Genomic DNA, 25,689 nt, shown 5'->3' with positions numbered 1-25,689 from the left:
GGCACAAGCTTTTGGTCACAAAGTTATGACCACCATCTTGTCTTTTTGACTGCCTGTTCATGACTCCCCAGTCCTAGCTAGTTATTGAAGTACTTAAGAAATGTTGTCGTCCTAACTAGTAGAGGTAATAATTACTCTTCTGAGAATGAACTTTAACTTTTAATAGATTTATATGCCGCCCAATCCCGTAGGACTCCGAAATGAAGAGATACTCCTCATCATCTTGAAGGAAGCAATTGTATTATTGAATAAGAAAAAAAAAGAAAACAGTTTAAAATAAAAAATAAATAAATTTTGTACTATCATAAAGTAAATCTCTACATATTTAATTATATTACTGTTATGTCACATTTTATACCTCCAGAGGCAAACTTTGGGAATCATAATTTGTGCATTCTTGGGTAAGAGGAGTCCAATTTTTTAATTATTGGCAATAGCTCAATGAAATCCACAGTTACTATGCTTTCATGCTTACACAGAATAAAGAATCACTGTTTGATTAGTTATTCTTTAGCAAGATGTATGTAGATATACAGGGCGGGGCATAACCTTTTCCTAGGGGGTCACAGCAACACTTGTAATAACAACACAAATAATTCATACACCATTCGAAAGCCCATCAAAAACTGAGTTTATTGACACGATTTAATAGTCAGTATGACCACCATTAGCCCTTCGAACAGCATTCAAACGAGGTGGATAAGAACACAACAAATCTTCAAACAGTTCCGTTCGATTTTCAGGGCGGGGCATAACCTTTTCCTAGGGGGTCACAGCAAGATCGACAGCAGTTTACAACTTCCGCGACACCTCATTTTAAAGCCCATAAAAAACTGAATTGAATGAGCTATTAAATGTTAAATTTGTTTCGGTTGAAACTTTGAGAATGAATTTGGAAACTGTGTTGAAAAATCTGGAAAATCGAACAGAACTGTTTGAAGATTTGTTGTGTTCTTATCCACCTCGTTTGAATGCTGTTCGAAGGGCTAATGGTGGTCATACTGACTATTAAATCGTGTCAATAAACTCAGTTTTTGATGGGCTTTCGAATGGTGTATGAATTATTTGTGTTGTTATTACAAGTGTTGCTGTGACCCCCTAGGAAAAGGTTATGCCCCGCCCTGTATAAAATAGAAGCAGAATTTATGCAGTTTCACAAGAAAACATTGAATTTAGAGTTATGCTAATATCAACTTTTTCTTTGTTCATATTTTTATTCATTTTATTGCCCAATACAAAATAGTACATATTACCTCCTGAAATTTTGCCAGGTTTTGTGGGAGAACTGTATTTTCACATGAAAATGAATGAACTATCAGATGCTCAGTAGCCTAGGATCACTGGTTAGGAACCATTTGTGCCCCAAATTACTCACAATCTGATCCCTACTGTTATATCTTTTTTAAATTAGTAGAACTAGTTGTTCATTAAGTGCATAAAACAAAAATATGTTGAACTCTTCCAATCCATTCCTTAAGTATGTATTCTGTAACAGATTACATTTGTATTTGTGGTATGTTATTTTATAGGACTATGATACCTAAGCATATTAATAACTCATCGTAATTTTAATAGACATCTTGGATGTCTTTAACCCAGACTTTGTGTGTGTATGTGTGTATGTATGTATATGTATAGAATATGGAAGTCTGGGTTAAAGGGATTGTTTTATATTTTGAAATAAAGTTTAAGGGATTAATGTCTCAATGGCATGCATTAAATGACATTATCTCATTTGATACTTAGAAAATGCAGTACTAAAAGAGTGTGTAGGTTAATAGTTTGTATGTGTAGTGGAGAAATATATTCTTCCATTCAGCAGTTTAAATTCTTATCATTTATTAAAGTAATATGCTCCCATCTCTCTGAAAAGGTGACTCTGGGCTGCTTACAGATCATAAAAAGTTATATGAACAAAGAATTAAATTTTTTAAAACTATGCAAAAACCCAGAACCAAACAATTTATATTTCAAACATGGATACAGAAGACTCAACTGATTCTTGTAGATAAAAAACCTTGTGATACAGGCTTTCCATGTGGTCAGAAAGACGCATTGTTCTTCAGGCAATGAACTTAGAAAATGCAAACATATTGATTTTGAAAAGCAAAAAAAAAATCAAAATTAAAAGTTGTGTGAATACACATCTGTAGAAGTAAATAAATCAGTATTGGCTGTCATCATTTAAGTCGGAAACTGTTGCTTCCAGATCTCCTAATGACTCATTTTAAGATAGTGCCTTACATGCCCTGGGAATTTCCTGTGACAAGGTCTATTAGTATATAAGCCAGAGAAGTGGTGAAGCTCAGTCAAACACAGGCTTTCTTGAGCAAACAGTCTTCTGCTCTCCAGAATCCCAGCCAAGAAAACAATTCCCTCTCTTGTCATGGACTTCAAGGCTGCGACTGCATTTTTGGCTCTTCTCTTGGTCTCTGCAACACTGACAGAAGGTAGGCAGAGTTTGTATGATTTGTATGATAGGCTAAACTATTTTCTGGGGAAGATAAGCTTACTGTTGTTAGGAGAAGAATAATTGCTTGTAAGGGAAAAATCATTTTCAGTTAGAAGTTGTTATTTCATAATTAAATGCTAAACAGACTTTCAGAAGTCTTTTGACTTCCAAAGGAAAATATACTTTTGTACTTTTTCTTCTCTTTTTAAGTAAAACATACTAAATGCAGTTTATGCATAAATTTATTTAAAAGGACAAATCTTTCAGAAGTTGTTATTAATAAATGACACGTCTAGATCCTAGAGTAACCTACATTTGAGCACTAGATCCTAGGAAATATTAATGGGGAATAGTTGCATTTACCACAACTTTTTAATGATCTGGATGGTTGTTACAAAGAAAGCAAAAGGTTTGATTAGAGATAGATCTATTGTCTCAACTAGCAATGCAATTGCGATGCAAATATTTTTTACTATAATCTGCAAGTCAAAATGTTATTACTTCCTTTTTTTTGCAGATAAGATTTGAGAGATAATAAATAAGAGAGCACTGATAGGAATAATTAACTTAATGAGTTTAGGGATAATTGAAATGATTTTCATAAATGGGACTGAATCAGGTTAAAGAAAAGCATATTACAACAAGCCTTTGGAAAAGAGGTTTAAAATATATGATCAAGTGAGCTTATTTTCTATACTTCTATTTTTTTTATAGGAGCTTCTTTGTCCCGGGTAGGTCTTGAACTTCGGTGTCAATGTATAGAAACCTATTCTAATCCCAGCCTCCGTGGACACATTGCAAGTGTCAACTTGATCAAAAGTGGGCCACATTGCAGTAGCATTCAGGTCATGTAAGTATACTTTTGCTACTTCATATTTGCCTTTGGTTTTAAGACACAATTTGCCATGAAGCATTGCTGCCCAGCTGCCCCATGAAAACCTTGTGCACAGATCTTCTGATTTTTTTTATTAAAACCAAATGGTTGGTGTGATTTGTATGATTGGAAAATCATAGAAGTCTTGTAGATTAAACCAATAAACAGACAAATTGAAATACGGTAACCTTCTGCAAACTCAGTGCTTGATTATCATGATTTTCATTTGTTGCAGTGCAACTCTTAAGGATGGCAGACAAGTGTGCTTGGACCCCACCGCACTCTGGGTGAAAAGAGTCATCACAAATCTTCTGGAAAAGTAAGCCCTTATTTTCTTCTAATTTTAAAAAAAAACTTACAGTACATTTTTTTCTGAATGTGTTTATTCAAAATAAGTCTTATCAAAGATAGTGTTTAGAACATAGAACATAGATCATAAGATTTGAAATGACCTTAGAGGTCTTCTAATCCAATCTCCTCCTCAAGGCAGGAGAACCTATACCATTCTGGACAAATGGCTGTTCAATCTTTTCTTAAAACCTTCCAAGTTGGAGGCAAGTTGTTCCACTGATTGATCTCAAGTCAGGCAATTTCTCCTTAATTCATTGGACTGACCAGAAATGAGCTTCACTGTTAGACAAATAAAGGAAAGATTCTGGAACTGGACATACCCCAGCAGAGACTAGCATGACTGCATATCAGTATTTTCTTCTGGAAATTTGTTTTATAGGTGTACCTATATGTTGTAAACAACTCTTCATTTCCCCCCTTCTTTTTTCCTCACTCCAGGGCTAAGAATAATGCGGAGACACAATCATAAGAAAAGCTTCAAATTATCTCACTGTTGGCATCCTTAAAAGAAGCTGAGCCATTTCCAACAAACCTACATTTTAAGAAGAGTCTTTTATATTAACAACTTTGAAAAATTATTTATTGCATAAATTTATTGAGAGAAAATCATTAGAAATGCATCTATCACATGCATAAAGGAAATGTCCTAATGCAAAGATAAGATGGGGAATAAAGATTTGGAAAACAAAAGACATTACTAAATGCAGTTAAAATGGAAGTCTCATGGTGGTTGCATAAGATTGCCGTGAGAGTAAAACAAATTGGTAATAGTTTCTGTTACTCTTGGGCACAGAGCAACCTATAGATTTGCATAGGTATTTGATGAGAGTCAAAGCCAGCCTTGGGCTGTCTATTGTGAGAATCAGGTTAGAGTGCCAATCTAAAAAGGTCCAGGTTGAAATCCCAGTTTGGCCATGAAACTCCTGAAATGCCTTCATCTAGTCACCTGACAGGATTGTTGGGAGGCCAAGGGGCAAGAATCATATATCTTGTGTTGAGCATTGAAACTTACTATATTCACGAATGTGCATTATTCTCAGAGTGTTTCTACCTTATTATTTATTAATATAAGCATATGTGAAGTATTATTTATTATTCTAGAAGATATTTATATCTGAGCATTTTAAAATTATAATGTTTATGTTGAGGGAACCAGATATTTCAAAGAGTGTTTATAGTGAATTTTTCTGTGAAAAGCTTTTTACCCAGAAGAGGTATCTGGAACTTTTACATCCATAAGATGATCATTTAAGACTTATTTATATATTTATTGAACAATTACTGAATACTGTTAAAATATTTTTGTACAACCAATGTGAAATTAATTAAATTATTTTAATGATGAAATATCATTTTAGTTTTGTCTTTTAAAAATGTAATACTTTAAACTGTTGATGACACCTCCCTTAGTTTCGTATCCTGTGCTCAAAGAATTCATTGATAAGCAGGATAGCAGTACAATATCTTTTCTTTCTCTTTCCTCACAAATATTCACATGAATACATTTTATTGTATGGCTTTGGCATCTGTAGCAAGAGAAATACCTTGAACGTTGAGCCCATTTATAGTTGAAGGTGGGATTTCTCTTTTTCCCTCTATCCTTTCCATCTTCTTGCAAAGTTGGCTTACAGAAGTGTGATTCAACCTTCAGAAACAGATTTTTTTCACCCTCCTGCCCCCTTGGAATAGAAACGAAACTCACCAATCCCCCCCCCAAAACCCTCATATATGTTATGAGCTTCTAAAAAAATAATAAAGAAAAAAACTTCAATTTATAGTGACATGATATATGTATATATTCTCTTACACAGAGAAATCAGAATAAGAAAGAATAAAACTTCTGAAACACATACAGCAAAATAATTAAAATGTCTGATTCCTGACTAAACACATTGACTATTTCTACAGAACAAAATCTCTTGAAACAGTTATTCTCCCTCCTTATTAAAATGAAACATTATTGTGATCATTCACCAGTACAAGGGGATTAGTATTGAAATATCAAAAAATAAATTGACAATATCAGGTTAATTAGGAAAGGTAGAAACAAGCAAAGAATTTTGGCTAAAAGACAATCTTAATTTTAAAAAAATGATAAGATGCTTGTTCAGACTACACATGTATGGCAAAAGAAAAAAAGGTTAAATTTAGCAAGGGTAGTATAAACATTGATATAGCAATACAAATCTAAAAATGAATATTGGTAGATTAAACAATAAGTTATCTAAAAGGCAACATTCTCTTTCAGACCCCTGCAAACCTGAAGGGAATACTTAGTAGTACAATAGCTGACATAACATGTACTATTTTCACTAAAGCATAAAAGAATAAGTTAATATGTCCATGCTTAATGCTGAACCTGGGCCATTTATTTATATTTAGACAGGTTCAATAGTCTTAATTGCTTTCTGCCTAATTTTGCATCCCTACTTATCTACTCACAGTTGCATGCTTTCAAACTGCTTGGTTAGCAGGAGTTAGGGTGAGAATGTGAGCTTACCCCATTGTGCGACACTCAGGTCTTAAACGACTTGAGCCATCACGCTACCCCAAATGAACTTCACTGGGATGGTAACAGGGCTTCATGATGTTATGCTGGTCACATGACTGCAGAAACTTCAGACAGCATAGGCTCAATGAATCTTGAAATGGAGACAAGCATTGTTCTCCATAGTTGGCAACAACTAGCAGAATAAAAACTTGTTTAATTTTGCATGCTGCCATACAAATCCTGACAACCTCATGTGTTTTAGGATTGATGTCAAAATGGAGAAATGGTTATACTGATGAATCCTGTTCTGCTGGTCAAGGATGGAGTAATTAGAGCATTTTGAGATTCTGTATAAAAGCTGACAATATTGGAGAATATAGTTTCAACCTGTCCTGGATCATAAGGACACACCTGTAATACATATAGTATCTTTTTAAATCTTCCAACCAAAAGTGCTTATATTGGGAAAGTGTTATATTAGGCTAAGGTGAAAGTTCTTCTCTGATTTAGGATATTAAGTTATATGATATACACAGCTACTCACAGACTGGATCTCAAGTTATTTACCATGAGAAACTAAATGGTATTACTAGATCCATTTGAGGATGTTGTTGCTCATAGTCCCAAATATAAGAAAATGGGAAAAAGCCTTATGAGAAAAGGCTTGCTGTAAACTACTGGTTTCTACCCGCTTTGAAATCGGTATTCTAATGTTAGTGGAACTAAAGATATAGGGGAAAGTGTCAGTTTCAGCCAGTAAATACAACTTGCTATAGTCTAGTCTCTACTCTCAGCTTCCTTGTCTAGTAGAGCACTGAGGACACAGCAAATAACTTGGGAGATTGCTGTTAAAACTGGAACTGAACAAGTTCCAGTGCTGCAAGACTGAAAGGGAATGGGGTATGCAAGATGCTAAGTCCTTTTTTACCCTCTCCACTGACCACAAGCCACTCCTTGGGCTTCTGGCCGGTGACTGTTCTAACCCTCCCATTCTCTCTCCTTGGATGACCCGTTGGATGGAGTACCTTGCAGCGTATTCCTATATGCTGCTGTATTATCCAGGCAAGCAGCTAGGGCATGCCGATGCTCTCAGCTGCTGCCCTCTCCCTATGACTGACCCACAATCTGTACCCTCCTTATCTGTGCTGCCCATTGCCTCTCTCGACCTACCTCTAACTGCCTCGGACATGGTGCCCACTCTATGGCCAACCCTGTCCCTTTCCAGATCTTCTCGTGGGTCTTGAGGAGTTGGCCTATGGGCAAGGTCTCCGAGGAATTCCGCCCCTTTAAAACCCACCAGTTGGAGCTGTCCATCCACAGGGGGGTTTGCTTTGGGGGGATAGGGTCATCATCTCCCTCCCTCTGCTGCCAAGTGCTTAACCGCCTCCATAGGGACCACCCAGTCATAGCTGGTATGAAGGCGTTAGCTCGCAGCTATGTCTGGTGGCCCTGCATGGATGAGGAGATAGCAGCCTGAGTGGGCCATTGCTCCCTGGGCCAGTTGTTCTGCCCCGCTCTGCCTGCGGCAGCTGCCCAGAATTGGGAGGTTCCTAAGGGACCCTGGTCTAGACTCCACTTAGATGTCACGGGTCTGTTTCATGGGCAGATTTCCTGGTGGTTGTGGATGCCTATTCCCAGTGGGTGGAACTTATTCTAATGTCTTCCACCACTATGGAAAGCACTTTGTGGGCCTTGGGGTACCTTTTCACGACCCACAGGTTGCCGGATGTTGTAGTGTCTGACAATGGGCTGCAATTTGTGTCCACGGCCATCCAGGAGTTCCTAGCCATGCAAGGGATCCGCCACCTGCCTACCATCCCATACCATCCTGCTTACAATGGCCAGGCAGAACGTACCGTCCTCTCGGCCAAAGAAGCACTGGGCAGGATGGATAGGGGCAACTGGCTGGCAAGGGTGGCCACTTACCTCTTGGGTCAGCACTCCACCCTTTGCCCTGTTTCCAACAAAATCCCTGCTGAACTACTGATGGGCTGACACCTGCAAACCACCCTGGACAGACTGCACCCACTCTATACGGGGCAACAGCCTGGCAACCTGGGGGCCCCTCCCTGCACCTTCGGGGAAGGAGACCCTGTCTATGCTTGAAATTTTACTAGGGATCCGAAGTGTGTTCTTGCCACCATCACCGGTCCCTGCTCTTACAGGGTCGCCTTCCCAGATGGCAGCGAATGGCGGTGCCATGTGGATCAACTGAGGTGTCACCTTCCATCCGAGGCCTCCACTCAATCTGGCCCATCTGGTCCGGCCGCCATCGTCCAGCAGCAGATCCCAGTTCCATTGCAGCCCATGATTTCACCATTGAACATGACTGCATTTGAGGCCTTCGCCCAGTCAGGCCTTCCCTACCCTGCTACCTCATTTTACCAACCTCGGAATGATGGAAGGCTCAGTCAATCTTGAGCCAGTGAGAATTGAACCTCTGGCAGTCAGTAGAATTAGCCTGCAATACTGCATTCTAATCATTGTGCTACCACTTTTGGACTCTTTGTGAATGCCATTATTTTAGTTTTTCAGCTGACTCTCTTTATAATGGAGGTTTTTCATTGGAGGTTTTCAAGAAAATGTTGTACAATCATTTGTCCAGGATGGTGTAAGGACTACTGCCTTGAGCAGAGCACTGGACTTGAAGACTTCTAAGCTCCCTTCCAGCCCTATGATTCCATGATTCTACAATGATGTTCAAAACTCTATTGAGTCCAATGGTGTCTTGAGAGATTACTGCATCATCTGCATATAGCAGTATAGTAACATGCCTCTCTGCTATTTTGGAAGGTGGAGGTTTGGGTTCTTCAGACAATCTTGCACACCCTTTTTATAAAAATTAAATAAGAGAGGTGATATGAAACCATATTTTATACTCTAGGTCAGTGATGGCGAACCTATGACACGCGTGTCAGTGCTGACACGCGTAGCCATTTGGGGTGACACGCACAGGATTTCATGCGATTCATCCTCGGCTCCTGCACGGCCGCCGAGGATGAAAGAATCTGTGCTGGAGGAACGGGGGGGCGGGATGTGTGATCTCCCCCGCCCACACTCACTTACTGTATCGCCGCCGCCCCTTTCTGAGTGCAGGGGCTGCTGGTAAGGCGTGCGTGCCGTGCGCACACACGTCATCAGCGCGGCGAGGGAGGACCCGCAGGAGAGGAGCGCGGGAACAGTGCACGCCTCTCTCCAGTCAGGCCAGCACAGAGAGTCTACTCCTGGGACTGTCGGTTACGACCGCACCACAGCAGGGAACAGCGGAGTGCCAACGGGAACTGTGAGCGCCATTTTTGTAGTTTAAACTATAAATTGCGCAAAATTATGTTTTTGTCGAAGTGACACACAACGCGAGTTATGCTCGATTTCTTGCCGATTTTTGACACACCACGCCAAAAAGGTTGCCCATCACTGCTCTAGGTAGTTAGAATGAATTCTTCCAAATATCCTTGAGAGGTGCATCTTACTCTAATTGTTCTTTTATCACTTATGAATAAGGAACAATACTCAATGATTAATAATGATATTATACAACATGCGCCATATCTTAATCCAGGATACAGAAATGTCAATCAGTTAGTTAATGTTGAGGCTATAGAGTGCCGAAATGAGAGCGCGCATGGCAGCGCTGACTTTCCGAAAACCAGAAGAGCAGCCATGCAGTGCACGCATCTTCCAGTTTCCAGCACACACATGCCTGCCAGCCACCTGATCACATGGGCCATAGATTCCCCATCATGGCTATAGAGAATATTAACCCCTCTTCTGTTCACTCTTCATCCAACAGCTTTCTCTTCTAGTAGTAAAAGATCATAGCTTTTACCTTTCCAAATGAGGGAAATCTTTCTATGTCTATGTGGCAAAACCTAGTCTTACCCATTGGAGGTCTGTATTCATACTCAGTCTCAGAATTAAAGATACTCATTTAGTAATGGGGTTGCTTATTTTATGCAGTGAATGATAATATTATTTTAAAACTTTCATTATTGCCAGATTAAAGATGAAACAAGAACAACAGCAACAGCTCCATGTCAATGCATGTTTGAGGATACCGCACAAAAGACCAAAAGTTCAACAGGGTTCAATAGATTTTTCCTGTACAGAAATTTATCATCTATTCCTTGCTCTCCTGTTCATGTTTAAATGATAGGAAATAGGCACATAATTAGGGGGATATCAATCTTATTTTGCAGTGAATCTGTGACGCATCCTGGGTGATGGTTTAAACCAGTGTGGAAATGTGAGTGATACCTCAGGCAGAGGCATGTAGGTTTAAGCTATTTGGAAATTATGGTTTTCCAAGGATAAATTACTCAGGTGGACGTGAAAGAGACTGCAGAGTGAGACAAGTTTGTTTCAGTCTGTCTGTTCATATGTGATTGACCAAAAGACATATCAGATCTAAACTTGAACACTTCATTAATCTCTACCCACAGTTGCAACACCAGTTTTGAAAGACTCAAACCTGTCCACGAAATCTATTTGAAACAGAGTTGTTCCTTATTGAATGAGTAAAAGGCCCTTCGGATAGGTGCGGGGGAACGTCCTGATCAGATTTTATGGAGCGACTTTCAACTTGTCGCTCCTGAGGAAGTGGACAAGGCCATGGGAGCTGTGAGTGCCTCCACCTGTTTGCTGGACCCATGTCCCTCCTGGCTGGTCTCGACCAGGCAGAGAGGTGACACATGGCTGGCTCCAGAGGATTGTTAACACCTCTCTTCTGGAGGGATCCTTCCCGCATCTGTTAAAGGATGCGGTGGTGAGACCCCTCCTTAAGAAACCTTCCCTGGATCCAGCCATTCTGAACAACTATCGTCCAGTCTCCAACCTCCCCTTTGTGGGGAAGGTTGTTGAGAAGGTGGTGGCCTCTCAACTCCGACGGACCTTGGATGAAACAGATTATCTGGATCCCTTTCAGTCGGGTTTCAGGCCTGGTTATGGCACCGAAACTGCTTTGGTCGCGCTGATCGATGATCTCTGGCGGGCCAGGGATAAAGGACATTCCTCTATCCTAGTGCTTCTTGACCTCTCAGCGGCCTTCGATACCATCAACCATGGTATCCTTCTGCTACGATTATGCAAGGTGGGAGTGGGAGGCACCATTCTAAAGTGGTTCACCACCTACCTCTCGAACAGGTCGCAGTTGGTGTTGGTTGGGAGACAGAGATCGACCCCAAGGCCCCTCAAATATGGGGTGCCGCAGGGCTCGGTCCTGTCCCCCCTCCTATTTAACATCTACATGAAGCCGCTGGGTGAGATCATATGCCGGCACAGGATTAAATATCATCAATATGCGGACGATACACAATTGTATCTGTCCGCCCCGTGCCAACTCAGCGAAGCAGTTGAAGTGATGTGCCAGTGCCTGGGTCTGGATGGGAGTGAACAAGCTTGCACTCAACCCAGACAAGACCAAGTAGCTATTGATGTTGCCTCCCAAAGATGGTCCAGACATTCCACCTCTTAGCCTGGGGGGTGAAGTTATTCACCCCTTGGAGAGGGCCCGCAATTTGGGGGTCCTCCTGGATCCACAGCTGATGTTAGAACACCACTTGTCGGCTGTGACTAGGGGGGCCTTTGCCCAGGTTTGCCTGGTGCACCAGTTGCAGCCCTATCTGGACCGGGAGGCACTTTGAATAGTCACTCACACCCTCGTCACCTCAAGACTGGATTATTGTAACGCGCTCTACATGGGACTGCCCCTGAAGAGTGTTCGAAGACTGCAGTTTGTCCAGAATGCAGCCATGCGAGCGATAATGGGTGTACCCAGATACACCCATGTCACACCTATCCTCCATGAGCTGCACTGGGTCTCCATTGGTCTCTGGACCCACTTCAAGGTGCTAGTCATTACTTTTAAAGCCCTACATGGTACTGGACCTGGCTACCTGAGAGACCACCTCCTGCCATTTACCTCCCAACGACCAATAAGATCACACAGGTTGGGCCTCCTCCAGGTGCCGTCAACCGGACAATGCCGGCTGGAGGCCCCCGAGGGAGGGCCTTCTCTGTAGCTGCGCCGGCCTTATGGAACGAGCTACCCACGGAGATCAGGACCCTTACCACTCTCCCGGCCTTCCGTAAAGCGACTAAGACCTGGCTGTTCCGGCAGGCCTGGGGCTGTTGAGTAATATTCCAGCCACACGTGACTGAATGGTGATTTTGTTTTAAATAATTGTACTTTTAATATTTTATGTCTTTGCTTTGTTGTGAGCCGCCCAGAGTCTCTAGGGAGTGGGCAGCATACAAATTTTATTAAAGTTACAAAGTTCTTTGGGGTCTCTATATTAAATTATTAAATATTATAAACTTGCTAATAGATTCCCCCTCCCCAGAATTTCCATATAGAAGAAGGACCTGAGAATAGCTGAAATCATATATGATTAATTTTATATGTTCCATCTGCTGTATATAGCTCTTGAAAAAAGTGGTTGATAAGCTGTTTTTTTTAAAAAAATCATCGTTATTTTTGGAGGAAAATGGCTGCGATTTCTTTTTCTAAAACAAAATAGTCTCTCCATAAGTTCAGGTAAATAAAAGAGAGGGCAATATTTTCTAGCAGGTTTTTATTAGTTTCATTTTTCATAAAGAATAACATTTATTGCAGTTTCACTTCAGCATTACTTATCAGCCTTCATCCCACATCACTCTAGTTTAGGTTTTAGTAATTCTGTATTTTTTTTTCCCTGTAAAGATTTAGAACTTCAGAATTAGAAAATTACTGAATTCTGATATCTTATACCTGTCACAGATTTCAACTTTAAACAATTTGAATTTATTGCACATTGTAATATGTTTTGGTAAAGTATATTAATTTTAATTTCTAAATTAAACAGACCAAAATGAAAGCTAAGTTTACACCAATACTTGGAGGAGTCCACCAAACATTTTCAAATTCTCTTCAGTCCCAGGAGCCAGTATGATCAATACTGAAGAATTATGGCATTGGCAATGCTGTAATGTATGTGAAGCTTTCATTTATCTATTCCTGTAGGATTTTTGAAATAAATCTGCTCCCTCCATCTCATTCATTTGTGTTCCCAAAATGCTTGCTTGAATCTGATGCCTTTTAAATGTGTTGGGAACAACTCTCAAATTCCAATACAATACAATACAATACAATACAATACAATACAATACAATACAATACAATACAATACAATACAATAGCAGAGTTGGAAGGGACCTTGGAGGTCTTCTAGTCCAATCCCCTGCCTAGGCAGGAAACCCTATACCATTTCAGACAAATGGCTATCCAACATCTTCTTAAAGACTTCCAGTGTTGGGGCATTCACAACTTCTGGAGGCAAGCTGTTCCACTGATTAATTGTTCTAACTGTCAGGAAATTTATCCTCAGTTTTAAGTTGCTTCTCTCCTTGATTAGTTTCCACCCATTGCTTCTTGTTCTACACTCAGGTTCCTTGGAGAATAGTTTGAATCCCTCTTCTTTGTGGCAACCCCTGAGATATTAGAACACTGCTATCATGTCTCCCCTAGTCCTTCTTTTCATTAAACTAGACATACCCAGTTCCTGCAACCATTCTTCATATGTTTTAGTCTCCAGTCCCCGGATCATCTTTGTTGCTCTTCTCTGTACTCTTTCTAGAGATTGCATGGCCCTTGGTTATAAATTCTGGGAAGCATAATGGCATCTGGAAAGCAATGGGTTGCATCAGGCTTGCTTATTCTACGAATACATAAAAGTAAATTGTAGATATGTAGGAAACATATCTAGAGAATGCATGACAATACATGGACAGATTGCTTTAACCTGCAATTAACTCATCTAGCTGTCACAGAGATGAGCATAAACTATTCAGTTATCTGATTGTGATTGAGGTTATTCTCAAAAGAAATATTTGATCAATCACCTGGAGGCACTGAGTATAAATATTTCAACATTATGTACAATAAACTCATTGTGAACCTTTTTATGGAAGAAATTAAATTATATATTACACTTTTAATATTCATTTATTAATTTGTCCTTATACAATTTATAGGAGCCCAGAGTCCCAATGTAGTCTCAGAAATTGAATGGATTATCATCAACAAATTCATCCGACAGATAAAATCCTCTAAATATCTAGGTGAATATTTTCAACCATCTATTTGCCTGACAACCCAAATGAGAGCTTCTCATAAAAGCCCCCCAAATATCTCTTGTAATTGCTAAATTTACATGTCAATTTAGTAATAATTATGTCCCCACAACTATTAAAATATTTCAAGCCAAATATCCAGGTTTGGATACTGTATGGTGTTCAGTAAGATTATTTATAAGAAGTTTCGTAGTTTAGAATAATTCAATCAAAATTCTTGAAAATATTTGATATACTGCTTATTCAATTCCCAATGCTCTAATGTGATTGGAATTAGGCTACATTGGGGGGGGGGGGGGGCTAATGAAGTTTGTTTTAGATTCTGGTTAAAGCAAGTCTTTAGTGGATCTCATCTCACTAGAAAGGTTCTATAAGAAGACAAATGATGATTTCACACATTCCGAACTCACTCTGCTGGCTCTTTCTATTCATAAAACCCTGGCTGAAGTAGAGTATTTGGGAATTTCTACTTTATCCAGAATGACAAAGCCAAAATTTCCTTTCCTCTTATAGCAAAATTGTTCGCTCCCCCTGAACTATCCCTAAGTATTTCTTTAACAACTTATATGTTCCATGTGGAAGACTATTTACTTTGGCCTGAGCTAGGGCACTATTAGGGCATCAATTGATAGATATATTGTATAAGTTTCCCATCCAAAAGCCAAACTTCTTCTGTTCAGACCTGGAGATAGAATCTGTCTCGTATGTGCTATTTAAATATCTGTTGTACACCTAAGAGCAATCCAATTGTTACTACTCTTGTGATCAGGAGGCCATTATGATCACCATTCAGAAATTTCTGAGATGGTTACAAAATTCTGTTCATTAGGTCTAGCTGCTAGAAGTCATCTGGTTTCTTCCTCAAGCTGTTAATTATTGTCTACTAAGGAGGATTTCCCAGGTTTTTACAATTTCGTTTTCTAATTATTGTTTTGTATTTTCCATTTTTTTTATTGTGCTATGTTTGGAACATAAATACGTTTTTACTGGCTGGTAGCTCTGAGTATATCTTATACTCATTAACCAGCATCCACTAAGCAGAACCCAGCACCAGATAAGCAAAAAAAAAAAAAAAAAAAGATAGCAAGGAGTAAAATATTGATGCACCAACCAGTTGTGATTCTATTGTTATGTTTGCCAAATTCAATTAGCAATTATAGCAATAGCAATTAGACTTATATACCGCTTCATAGGGCTTTCAGCCCTCTCTAAGCGGTTTACAGAGTCAGCATATTGCCCCCACAGTCTGGGTCCTCATTTCATCCACCTCAGAAGGATGGAAGGCTGAGTCAACCCTGAGCCAGTGAGATTTGAACCGCTGAACTGCAGATAACAGTCAGCTGAAGTGGCCTGCAGTACAGCACTCTAACCACTGTGCCACCTTGGCTCTTCTAACCCAGACAAGTCACACAAGCTCTTAGGATCACTCTCTGGAAATACTTATCTCCTAGAGGGAGGATAACAGTGCTAGAGGGATTGATTCCAGCAATGTTGAAGCCAATCATACCATGCTGACCAGAGGTGGGTTCCTACCAGTTTGGCCTTTTTGGCCAAGTAGGTAGTAACTCGGCTGGCCATGCCCCCAAACAGGTTCTATTGACGGCACCTACAGTGGCACCATCTTGCTTTCTGCACATGCACAGAAGTATTTTTATAGTATTGTGCATGCGTGTCGGGTTATGAAGTGTTAACGAAAACAGCCAAACACAAAAACGGTTTGTAAATGCAGTTTGTATTCTTCCTCCGGCATGAACTGACCAACAAAGCACTAAGGCAATGAATAACTTGTCAGAGCTGCCACCCTGTGCTTCCCACCACCTTTTATAATTACATTGGTAATTAAGATAAACAGAACCCCATGTGTGCCCACACCCATCATCTTGTGACCACCTGGCAATTAATCATGGATTGTTAACAGGAGTTTTGTAGTTTCTTCAGCTAGCTAGACAGCTTGTGGAGGAGGGAAGGTGAGGCTTGGCAGCTGGCCCAGTCTTCTCCCCTGAATGGCAGCTCCAGGCCTCTGGGCTGGCTGGAACTGACACATAGTGTGCATAAAGTGCCCTGAGTGAACCAGCAGTAGCTGTAGCCAGTACCACCCCTGATGCTGACTAAGGAAAGCCCAGCAGTCCCTGGACAATCCAGACAATCTCTCCAACTCTGAGGTTCACCCACCCAAACCCAATCAGAAGGGGGCTTGAAAAATACAGAGGACTGAACTCTGCAGTTAGGTAGGCTGTCAAGATGCAGGCTGCCAAGAGAGTAGAATTTAAGCAGTAGTGTACCTCTGCTGTGCATCTGAGTGATGGCACATCAGGACTTGTTTATTGGCCTTTCTTACTGGGAACAACAACTTTTCAATCCTTAGTTCTGTTGTATCTTGAGTTCTGTTCTGTTTATCTTGAGTGGTGCTTTAAATTCTGGACTCAACTTTACTTGAATTTGTTGCTTCTTTATTGGATTTCTGGTCTTGATTTATGCCAAACCTTGATTACATTACATATGATCACTGTTCCCTCTAAGGTGCGCAGCTGCGCGGCCGCGCACGTGGCAAGAAAACCCCACGCAGCAGTTTCTAACTGCTGCGCAATGATTTCTGCCAAAGCAAACATGGGAAAGTCCTTTGCAGGCAGCTGGAACTGGCCACCCGCAAAAGACCTCCCAAGATCTGTTTTGATGAGCACGGAGTGACTGACGGTAGTTTGTGCCGGCCGCGGCCTCTCAAACTAGCATCAGTCGCCTCTGTGTTCAGCAAAGCAAGCCCGGGGAGGTCCTTTGTGGGCGGCCAATCCTAGCCACTTGTGCCCGGCGCTGCGGCTGAAGTAACCACCCAAAGCCCCTGCCGCCACCAGAATATCTTCTGCCTCCTCCTCCTCCTCCTCTAACAGCACTGGATTTGCCGCCAGCGGCTGAGATGAAGCTGCCAAAGCTCTGGTCAGCAGCCCTGCCCGTGGCAGTGGTGCCTCCCCCTCCACGCGGAGCACCTGAGCTGCCCCCCACGTTATCCCTCCCCCTTCCTCCTCTGCTGTGCTTTTGAGGAGCCATGAGGCTGCAGGAGCCAGTAGAAAGGTGGCGGAGGGGGCGGGAGCAGGAAAAAAGGCCTCATGTCTTCTCAAAAGCATGGCAGAGGATGAGGCGGTGGCAGGGGTAAATGCGGTGCCCAGCTCAGGTGCTCCGAGCGGAGGTGGTGCCAGCGGGAGCTTTGGCGGCTTCACCTCAGCCGCAGCGCCGGGCAGCAAATGTGGTGCTCCTCTTGGAGGAGGAGGGGGAGGCAGCAACAGTTATTCTGGTGGTGGTGGGGGCTCGTCGGCATCTTCAGTGGCAGCCCTGCCCCCTGTGGAAAAAAACTGAAGATGGAGCAGATCCACGCAGATGACGTCGCCGCAACATGACTGGAGGAGGAATTCTGGGAGTTGAAATCCACAAGTCTTAAGCTCTCAGGTTTGAAGACCCCTGGGGTTTTTTTTCCCTAAAGGGTTAGGGATGCAAGGGTCTTGTAACTTGACAGCATTAAGACTTGCATGCTTCACTGCCAGAGTTTCTGAGCCAACATGACTGGAGGAGGAATTCTGGGAGTTGAAGTCCACAAATCTTAAAGCTGTCAGATTTGAAGACCCCTGGGATTTCTTTTTCTAAAGGGTTATGGGTGCAAGGATCTTGTAACAACAGCTTTAAGACTTGCATGCTTCAAATGCCAGACTTTCTGAGCCAACATTTTGGTTGCTAAGCAGGACCGTTGTTAAGTGATACTGATATTATATAACACTTTTAATTTAGCGGGTACCTTGAATAAACATAACTTTGAGTTTCAAATAATACTGATTTCGTTGTTGTCTTAGGTGACATCTGTGAAAAAAATTCAGGTGCTCAGGCATGAAAATATGCCGCTCAAGCACTATACTTTTCTGCTCACACTGAAAAAAAATTAGAGGGAACATTGCATATGATGTAATAGGTGTCTAAGCCTTCTGCCTGAATGTAGCTGTCTCCAAACAATGGCAGGCATCCAGCTTGCTATTTTATTGCCTGGCACATAAATTAAACTTATTTGCTGACAACATGATTCCGTTCCCAGACACTCTTCATATTGGAATGGAGTTGCAAAAATTGGTGAATATATATGAATTTTCAGAACTGCTAATATTCTTTGACATACCTGTTAAAATGAAGAAAGAAATATGTTTCAAATGTTTAGGAATTAATATTATTAAATATTAATCAATTATTTAAAAGTTACTTTATTCCTCTTAGGAAGAAAGGAAAAGAAAAAGAGCAAAAGAAATACCAGTAGAATCTGCTGGTTCAATTGGCAGATGTTAAAATGAAGGGACTTTAAAAACTGAATTTTTATTTCAAGTCTTAGCAGTTGAAATTCCAGAAAAAGATGTAATGATCTGACTGAAAAAGAATGAAAATAATTGCTTTAATGTTAAACAGTTGAGGACTAAAAGGAAAATCCTTTAGAGTTTGCAAAAATATAAGGATGGAAGAGTTTGTTTTTAGAATTGCATTATTATTTAATTGAATTACAATTGCTTTAAAACACCAAAGCATGGTTTTGTCAACTGGTTTGGGAGTATGAAGGAAGATCAAGTGGCTAATCTGATAGTGTTATCACTATTGGTGGACGGTGAATGAGCTTTTAATAGGCTTTTTATTATATAGTGGATTTTTAAAAATATTGTAAACTCCCCAGAGCCATATGAGTATAAATTGGACAACTATATAAATCTTGTTGCACACGAATGGACATTGTTAAATTTACATGTTTTCACATGCTCACCAGGGATTGGTTGCCCAAACCCCGGGAAGTTTAAACAACTGTCATTGGCTTGCTGGGCTGCCGGAGCTCCTTAATTTATATATTTTCACATGCTCACCAGGGATTGGTTGCCCAAACCCCGGGAGGTTTAATCTACTGTCATTGGTCGGCTGTTCTGCTGGAGCTCCATAAAAGGCGAGCTCCAGCAGCCCAGCCAGTAGAGCGCAGTCACTCTGGCAATAAAAAGTGCAGAAACTCACTCGCGCCTCGCGCCTGCTGCTTCTCACTGATCTAACACTGGCAACAAAGGGGACCAGAGAAATCTCATTGGACAAGCAGCCATTTCACACAAGGACCAAGACCCTGCACCACAGCACGAGATGGCCTCGCAAGCATCCCCTACACCAGTGATCTTTGACCCATAGACAGAGGACCGGCACACATACATGGGGTGATTCCAGATGTTCCTGGAAGCCAACAACTACCTGGATTGGCCGGACAATAGGAAGCGGGCATTATTCCTAACTTACTGCAGAATGAAAATCTACAAGATGGCACAGACATTGATTGTCCCAGCAGATGTAGAGACTGTTGCATGGACAACTCTACAACTCACCCTGGAGGACCACTACATGCCATCCGCCACCCCCATGGTGAGCCAGAACGAATTTTACCACTGACGCCAATGGGAAGGAGAGATGGTGAATGATTTTGTGGCCAGCCTCTGAGAAATCATGATCTGGTGCGAATTCATCAACCCAGAAGAAATGATGACGGACCGGATCATCCTAGGAATGAGAGACCTCTCCTTGCAAACGAAACTGCACATCATTTTTTATGATCATGTCCTGGCAGACCATTAAGAAATTGAACCTGACAGCCAGAAAGAAGCTCCTAAAACCACCAAACATCCGGCTCAACTACCAGGGAAACCAGATCCAAGTCCTAGGAAGAATGGAGGTCGGGGTGGTGTTCCATGAATTCCAGGGCCATCTACCCCTCACGGTCATCACCAGCCACTGACTATCCCTACTGGAAGTGGAATGGTTCAAGCCCCTGGGGCTAGACATCACCAGCCTGCATCGAATCTCAACCCATGACCTGGATCAGCTACTGGCAGAGTTCACGGACGTTTTCAACGGGGTCCTAGGTAAGTATACGGGGAAACCCATTTCATTTATCCTAGATAAAACCCCTATCAGGCTGAAACCCTGAAGGGTCCCCTTTGCTCTAAGGCCCAAGGTGGATGAGCAATTGGACAAACTAATTGCCCAAGGAATCTTCATGCCAACTGACCATGCGGTATGGGAAACCTCAATAGTCACCCCATGAAGCCAGATGGTTCTGTCTGCCTCTGCACAGATTACAAGTGTTCGCTGAATAAGGCTTTACAACAAAGCACTTATCCGGTGCCAGTTGTGCAACATCTGTTGCATTCCCTAGGAAGTGGGAAAATGTGGTCTAACCCCTTTTCTCCAAGTCCTATCACATCTCCCAAGGCTCAGAGGCATTCCCCTCCCACCATCTCTATCCTAATTCTTTTTTTCCAAAGAAAAATGTAGATCTCTGACTTATCTCTTTTCAGTCTGAGATCTATATTTTTCTCCAGAAAAAACTGTTAGGGTGGAAACTGTGGGGAAAGGTGGGGCATCTATGCCTTGGGAGCCTTACCTCAAGGTCAGAGTTGAAAACAGCTCCCAGGTTATTTCCAAGGGTGAGACACTGCTGTAGATAGAAGGGATAACATAATCCCACCATGTGATTGTTTTACTGTCTACTGTTTACTTTATAAATTGAAATGTGAATGTGCCGCACATTTATTTCATATTTGCTTTTAAAATCATGTAAAATATATAATTGTGGACCAGTAGGCAACCTGGTATGTAAAATCGCAGAAAAATAGAATCATAAATTATCTTTAGATTTGTTTGTAGAAGCAATTGCAAACAAAGAAAAGAGGAAGGGAAGAGAAATATTAACTTTGCTTTTCATGACTCAAAATTTTTATTATGTTCTTAAATAATCTTACGTAGCTGCAGCAATGTATTCCTTGTAACAGTTTTGATGGTGGTGGTGATGTGGGGTGTTTCCATCATTGAATCACTTCTAACCTTGGCCTGATCCACATCATTTCCCCTCAATAAGCAGGAGATCAACTGAAATCAATTGAAATATATGTTATATACTAAACAAGAGCTAAATTATTTGTGACTGATTCAATAATCAATTGTATTTGAAATACAAATAAGTCTGTATCCAACTTAATAAATATATATCCTCATACACGTTTTGAACTTATGTTCATAGTCCATTAACTGTGGCATTGTTTTGTAGTTCATGTCAGAGGTGAGTGGCCAATGTTTTTTGCTACCAGCGGGCGTGCTCCTGATTGTGGTTGTTAAATGATTAGGCAGATCATTAAGCAGAACAAAGGAATACCTCAGGGATGGGGAAGGCCCTGGGGGCCTCCACCTGTTCCCCTGGCCACCAGGCCCTGGAGGCCTTGGTTGGCTACAGGGCCCAATGAAGTATGCAAAGCTGCCATGGGCCAGGAGGCCTCAACAAACTACAAGGTCCATCAACCCATCAATGCATATAAATTGTTCCACTTTCCTTCCACGCCCATTCAATCAAGGTTGCTACAGGCAGGTGGTACCATTCTGCAGGAGAGCACCATTCTCCTGTCCCTTCTAGGCATAATGAGCAAGATAATAAGGTCCATTTCTGCATGGTAAGGAAAGAGGTTGGCTCTCCTTCATACATAGAAGGTATGGCACAGAACAAAAACTTAATTTATCAAAACCTAAGTTTTGTTTTTTCACCCCCTAGAAGAATGTCCTCTTTTCTTTATTCATGAAAGGGAACTCCTCCAGAGCAGGGGAGGAGGGTGCAGAAAAGTAGCTTTGTAGCCCTCTCCGTGCACAGAAGGAACTCTTCAATGTGGTGCAGAAAGGGCTGTTGGATCTTCATGGTTTAAGATTCATCTCTGCACTCTACCAGATGATTTTCCTTCTATGCAGGAAGGAGAGTGATACCTTACTGCGGGTGCAGAAGTGGAGCTTATATGGTGGATTATAAAGCTACCCACATGAGGCCATCATAACTAAAAATGGTCATTAAACGATTTAATGTTTAATGTTAGCAGTAGTCATACCTACCAGTATTTATCATTTCCAGACCACAGCACAAGCAACCTAAATACATTCTCATCTGCCCTGGTTTTAAAATTGTATTATCCATTGTCTTTTAACAATTCTTTCTAAATGTAGTATTTATGATGCTGATACACAATCTGATGATCTGGGATTAGCATTTCCCAGACTCCTATTCAACAATGGACCTTCCCTCACTAGTTATCTTTTCTATGGCCATTTTGCCTCACCCTTGTTTTCTGCAAACGAATCAACCTATATAGTATCTGATCTGAATATTGAGAATATATTGTGAATACTATGGCCATTCTGCAGGTGCCTTACATACACTGGTATACCAGTACTTTGGAAGACTATTAGACCAAGGATTAAACATATATGAATTGTCTTTCAAAATAAGATTTGTAAAGTGGGAAGAATTGTTTTGCTATTTTTGTTCCAAGTAGATACACCACCAGAATGCTACTGCTTCCGTTCAACAAAACAGAAGCCATGCTTTCTACTATTCTTATTTTGAAAGGCAATGATGAACATTTTGCTTATTCTAATACAGTGAGATGTATCTCCTGTACAGGTAGTTCTCAACTTATGACCCCAATTGACCCCCAAATTTTCATCGCTAAATGAGACAGTTGTTACATCAGTTTTGCTGTGTTTTATTACTTTTCTTGCCAAAATTGTTAAATAAATCTATGCAGTTGTTAAGTTAGTAAAAAGGTTATTAAGTGAACCTGGCTTTCCCAATTACTTTGCTTGTCAGACAGTCACAAAAGTTGATCACATCACTCTGGGACACTGCAACCATTGTAATGCCAAGCATCCGAATTTTGATTATATGACCACAGGAATGCTGCAATGGTTTTAGATGTTAAAAAGTAACTTTTTCAGTGCAGTTATAACTTTGAACAGTCACTAAATGAATGACTTTAAGACAAAGTCTACCTGTACAGGTTCCCCCCTCCTCCTCCTTAAATTCTTCCTCTTTTTATCAAGCTCTACCCTTTTAAATATACATTTACTGATCATTCAGCAATCTACCAATTGCTTCTCTTACAGATTGTTACAGTAAAGCTGTAAAAACAGGGTCATTCATGTGCCTCAATACTGAGTCAGATTAGGATAGGATAGAATAAGGTAATGTAGAGTACGGTAGGAGAGAATAGAATAGAATAGAATAGAATAACAGAGTGGGAAGGGACCTTGGAGGTATTCTAGTCCAACCCCCTGCTTAGGCAGAAAACCCTACACCACTTCAGACAAATGGTTATTCAACATCTTCTTAAAAACTTCCTGTGTTGGAACATTCACAACTTCTGGAGGCAAATTGTTCCACTGATTAATTGTTCTAACTGTCAGGAAAGTTCTTCTTAGTTCTAACTTGTTTCTCTCCTTAATTAGTTTCCACCCATTGCTTTTTGTCCTGCCCGCAGGTGCTTTGGAGAAGAGCTTGACTCTCTCTTCTTTGTGGCAGCTCCTGAGATATTGGAACACTGCTATCATGTCTCCCCTAATCCTTATTTTCATTAAACTAGACATATCCAATTCCTGCAACCGTTCTTCATATGTTTTAGCCTCCAGTCCCCTAAGTCTCCACATCTTTTTTACATCATGATGATTAGTACTTGGCGATCAGCACAATGCAAATTATCCTGACATGTTTTTTATGTCATCTTAAGGATTATGAAATGCAATTTGACATGGCTATTAACAAGAGCTTTAAGGAAGATTGCACAATATCCCTGAAATTCTTTTCCTAAAAATTCTTTATTGGATGACTTGAGCTGTTGGAGGGAATGCTTAAATGTATTTTTAATGATATACTCTAAAACTCCTCACTATAGTATTCAATGTTCTTAAGATACTTCAGGCAAAACATATAGAATATCCTTGTGTGGAACTAAGCATTCAGACCTTCAGTGTCATTCGTCTTTGGGGGGAAATATAATTCAGATAAATTATATATATATAATAGACCGTCTCTGATTTCAGTCTGACTTCAGTTTGACCCTACTTGGAACAGTACTCACAAATAGCTTTTTTGAGGGTTTTTTTTTGGTGGGGGGACAGCAGAGCTCTCTGGTTGTATTCCAAGTACAACAGATTGTCTTCTGAGGAATATTTCCATAAATACTAAATACATAAATGGAAAAATAAAGGATAACTGATACTACACACACCTATTGGTACTTAACAACAGTATCATGTTGCTGGTTCAGAACCTCGGTCATATCAGCATTACTTTTGCTTTTATCTGATCACCTTCTTCCCCAAAATGTCTTCTCAACAAACAACGGGCAATTCCATATTTTATCTTCTGGGCAAGTGGGAAAACTTCAAAGAAAGTATTGGGATGCCTGCATCAACTATTTTTACTTTCTAAGGATACCAACTGGGAATATAAGGGCCAAAAGGTATTTTGAGCAAAAAAAAAAAGATGATATGAAGCTGGTGCTTTACTTTTCAGCATACCAATTTCTCATTCCATTTTGATTGAACCAAAACAATCTTCAAAAAATTAAGTCCTGAAGTACAGTTTGTAAAATTTCAAGAAAGATGTCTGTGGACTTCTATGGTCCATGGGTACCACTTTGTTTATCTATGATTTATGCTAACATGTGAACATTGCAGGTGGCTCCTATCCCTGGTAGGATATAAATGATAATATTTCTATATCAAGTAAAGATTTTGAAAACTGTTTTTAAGTCTTGTGGGTTTTCTGAACCTCATAATTATATATACTAACATTTTTATTTATTTAGTGTATGGCAGGGAAATCTACACATGCTACCTACCCAACGCAGTCCTAACAGAAATAACAGAAATAATAGAATAACAGAATTGGAAAGAATTTTTGAGATCTTCTAGTCCAACTGCACAAACAGGAGTCCCTATACCATTTCAGACAAATGCCTGTCCAATAGCTTCTTAAAAGCCTCCAATGGTGGAGTAACCACAACCTCTGAAGGCGAGTGGTTCCACTGGTTGATTGTTCTCACTGTCAGGAAATTTCTCCTTACTTCTAGGTTGCTTCCTTCTTTGGTTAGTTTTCAACCATTACTTTTTGTCTTGCTTCCTGGCGCTTTGGAAAATAGGTTGAATCCTTCTAGACATCCTAGAACGTTAGTTCATTCTGTTCAACATTTATCCCATGCACTGCAAGGGATGATCTAGTTTTATACCAGCTAATTAGTGGCGCTCAGGTTGCTGGCTCTTTCGGGCTCCTCTGCTGCCCTCGTTTCATTTGCCTCGTATCATGATGCCTCACATCTGGCAAGTTTCAATGCTGACTTCCACTCTCCACACACATAAATGCAGCTAGATTTTCCCCCACTGAAGTGGTACCCATTTATCTACTCTCAATATTGCATGCTCTTGAACTTGTGTAGGCAGCAGCTAAGGATCCAGTAATTGGCATTTATTCCGTCTCACAGAGCTGGATTCAAACTGGCCAGCAGTTCCAGCATCATTAAGCCTCTGGATCACTGTTCCCCTTATACTAAGAGT

At 40.7% G+C, this 25,689-nt stretch overlaps 1 protein-coding gene across 1 annotated transcript; it reads left to right on the top strand.

Moving 5' to 3' along the window:
* Window positions 1–2,341: 2,341 nt before the first annotated feature.
* Window positions 2,342–4,918, top strand: LOC106550154 (interleukin-8-like). Its single transcript, XM_087711861.1, has 4 exons — window positions 2,342–2,450; window positions 3,167–3,302; window positions 3,562–3,645; window positions 4,116–4,918. The coding sequence occupies exons 1-4, from the start codon at window positions 2,387–2,389 to the stop codon at window positions 4,144–4,146; spliced, it is 315 nt and encodes a 104-aa protein (XP_087567987.1). The 5' UTR covers window positions 2,342–2,386; the 3' UTR covers window positions 4,147–4,918.
* Window positions 4,919–25,689: the final 20,771 nt, after the last annotated feature.

This window comes from Thamnophis sirtalis, unplaced genomic scaffold (genome assembly GCF_051295495.1).
Source record: "Thamnophis sirtalis isolate CommonGarterSnake01/CBP01778 unplaced genomic scaffold, rThaSir2_p1.2 scaffold_4, whole genome shotgun sequence".
Lineage (NCBI taxonomy): Eukaryota > Metazoa > Chordata > Lepidosauria > Squamata > Natricidae > Thamnophis > Thamnophis sirtalis.
Note: the sequence above shows the minus strand (reverse complement) of the source record. Positions and strands in the feature narration are given on the sequence as shown.

Excerpts from the sequence above, each read along its gene's own strand:
- LOC106550154 (XM_087711861.1), top strand. The coding sequence starts at position 2,387 with ATGGACTTCAAGGCTGCGACTGCATTTTTGGCTCTTCTCTTGGTCTCT. Across the intron at positions 3,303-3,561 it reads TGCAGTAGCATTCAGGTCAT|TGCAACTCTTAAGGATGGCA; the intron begins GTAAGTATACTT and ends CATTTGTTGCAG. Across the intron at positions 3,646-4,115 it reads ATCACAAATCTTCTGGAAAA|GGCTAAGAATAATGCGGAGA; the intron begins GTAAGCCCTTAT and ends TCCTCACTCCAG.